The sequence below is a fragment of the Calidris pugnax genome, unplaced genomic scaffold (assembly GCF_001431845.1).
Source record: "Calidris pugnax isolate Ruff unplaced genomic scaffold, ASM143184v1 scaffold1778, whole genome shotgun sequence".
In the NCBI taxonomy this organism is placed as follows: Eukaryota; Metazoa; Chordata; class Aves; order Charadriiformes; family Scolopacidae; genus Calidris; species Calidris pugnax.
The window spans coordinates 1-1,427 of NW_015092175.1; the positions used below are offsets into that span (position 1 = coordinate 1).

The window sequence follows — 1,427 nt, forward strand, 5'->3', positions numbered from 1 at the left end:
CCGTGTCCCCCCCGTGTCACCTCTCCCATGACGGCGATGGGGCTCTGCCCGCGCGCGGCGGCCACGCGGTGCTCCACCAGGTAGTACATGTACTCGTCGTAGAGCAGGCGGATGAGGTGGAAGGAGCCGAAGCTGGCGGCGCTGCGCAGGGTCAGGTCCCGGATCACCATCGAGCTGGGGGGACACGACAGCGTCACGGGGGGGACACCGCGACGGGGGGGGACACCGCGACCCCATCGCTGCCACCCCATCACTGCCACCCCCCCGGGGGGAACACGGTGACACTGTCACCAGGCACGGGGTGGGACACCGTGACAGGGGGGACACCGCCACCCCATCGCTGCCACCCCACCAGGGGGGGGACACGGTGACACTGTCACCAGGCACGGGGTGGGACACGGTGTCACCAGGGGGTGGCTCGGTGTCACCGTCACCGTGTGGAGTGGGACACGGCATCGCTGTCACCCCTGGGGACAGGGTGTCACCACCGAGGACTCTGTCACCATCACTGGCAGGGCCAGGGTGTCCCCGTCCTTGTCCCGGGGTGTGACAGGGTGTCCCCGTCCCGTTGGTCCCCGTGTGCCCCCATCCCTGTAGCCCCCAGGTGTCCCTGTCCCAGTCCTGGTGGTGGCAGAGGGTCTCCCTGTCCCCATCACATTGGTCCCCTGTTGACCCCTGGGGTGTCACTGTCCCCATGGTGCTGGTGGCAGAAGGTGTCCCCATCCCCATCCTGTTGGTCCCTGGGTGTCCCCATCCCGGTGGTGGCAGAGGGTGTCCCTGTCCCCATCCCCTTGGTCCCCGGGTGTTCCTGTCCCCATGGTGGCAGAGGGTGTCCCTGTGTCCTCCCCATCGCGGGGGTGGCAGAGGGTGTCCCTGTCCCCATGGTGGCAGAGGGTGTCCCTGTCCCCATCCCCTTGGTCCCCGGGTGTTCCTGTCCCCATGGTGGCAGAGGGTGTCCCTGTCCCTGTCCCCTTCCCATCCCGGGGGTGGCAGAGGGTGACACTGTCCCCTTCCCATCCCGGGGGTGGCAGAGGGTGACAGACACCTGTAGAAGGACCACTTGAGCAGGAAGAGCTTTGCGGCGCGGGGGAAGGCGGGGGAGCCCAGGTGGGGCTTGAGGACGCGGGCGACGACGGCGTCGAGCCAGAGGGCCCACTGCTCCAGGGACTGCTGCTGCTGCAGCGTCGCCTTGAAGTCCTGCTCCAGCCGCTGCACCACCCCCGCCTCGCAGCGGCACACCCACGAGGCCTGCTCCTGGGGGGCAGACCCACGGCGGGGGGGTCAGACCCACAGCCGGACCCCCACCCGTGGGGCAACACCGACCCGCAGCGCAACCCCGACCCGTGGTGGGACCCCAACCCACAGCATGGCCCCACAGCAACCTCCCGGCCCCACAGCCCCCCTCCCAACATCACAGCAACCCCCGG

At 69.6% G+C, this 1,427-nt stretch overlaps 1 protein-coding gene across 1 annotated transcript; it reads right to left on the reverse strand.

Moving 5' to 3' along the window:
* Positions 1–20: 20 nt before the first annotated feature.
* LOC106900247 (DNA-binding protein RFX2-like) lies at positions 21–1,254 on the reverse strand (the record flags this gene model as incomplete). The annotated part of the gene is made up of 2 exons (XM_014962242.1): positions 21–174; positions 1,046–1,254. Coding segments are annotated over 2 exons (363 nt in total), but the record flags the coding sequence as incomplete, so codon positions are not given.
* Between the last annotated feature and the right edge of the window lie 173 nt (positions 1,255–1,427).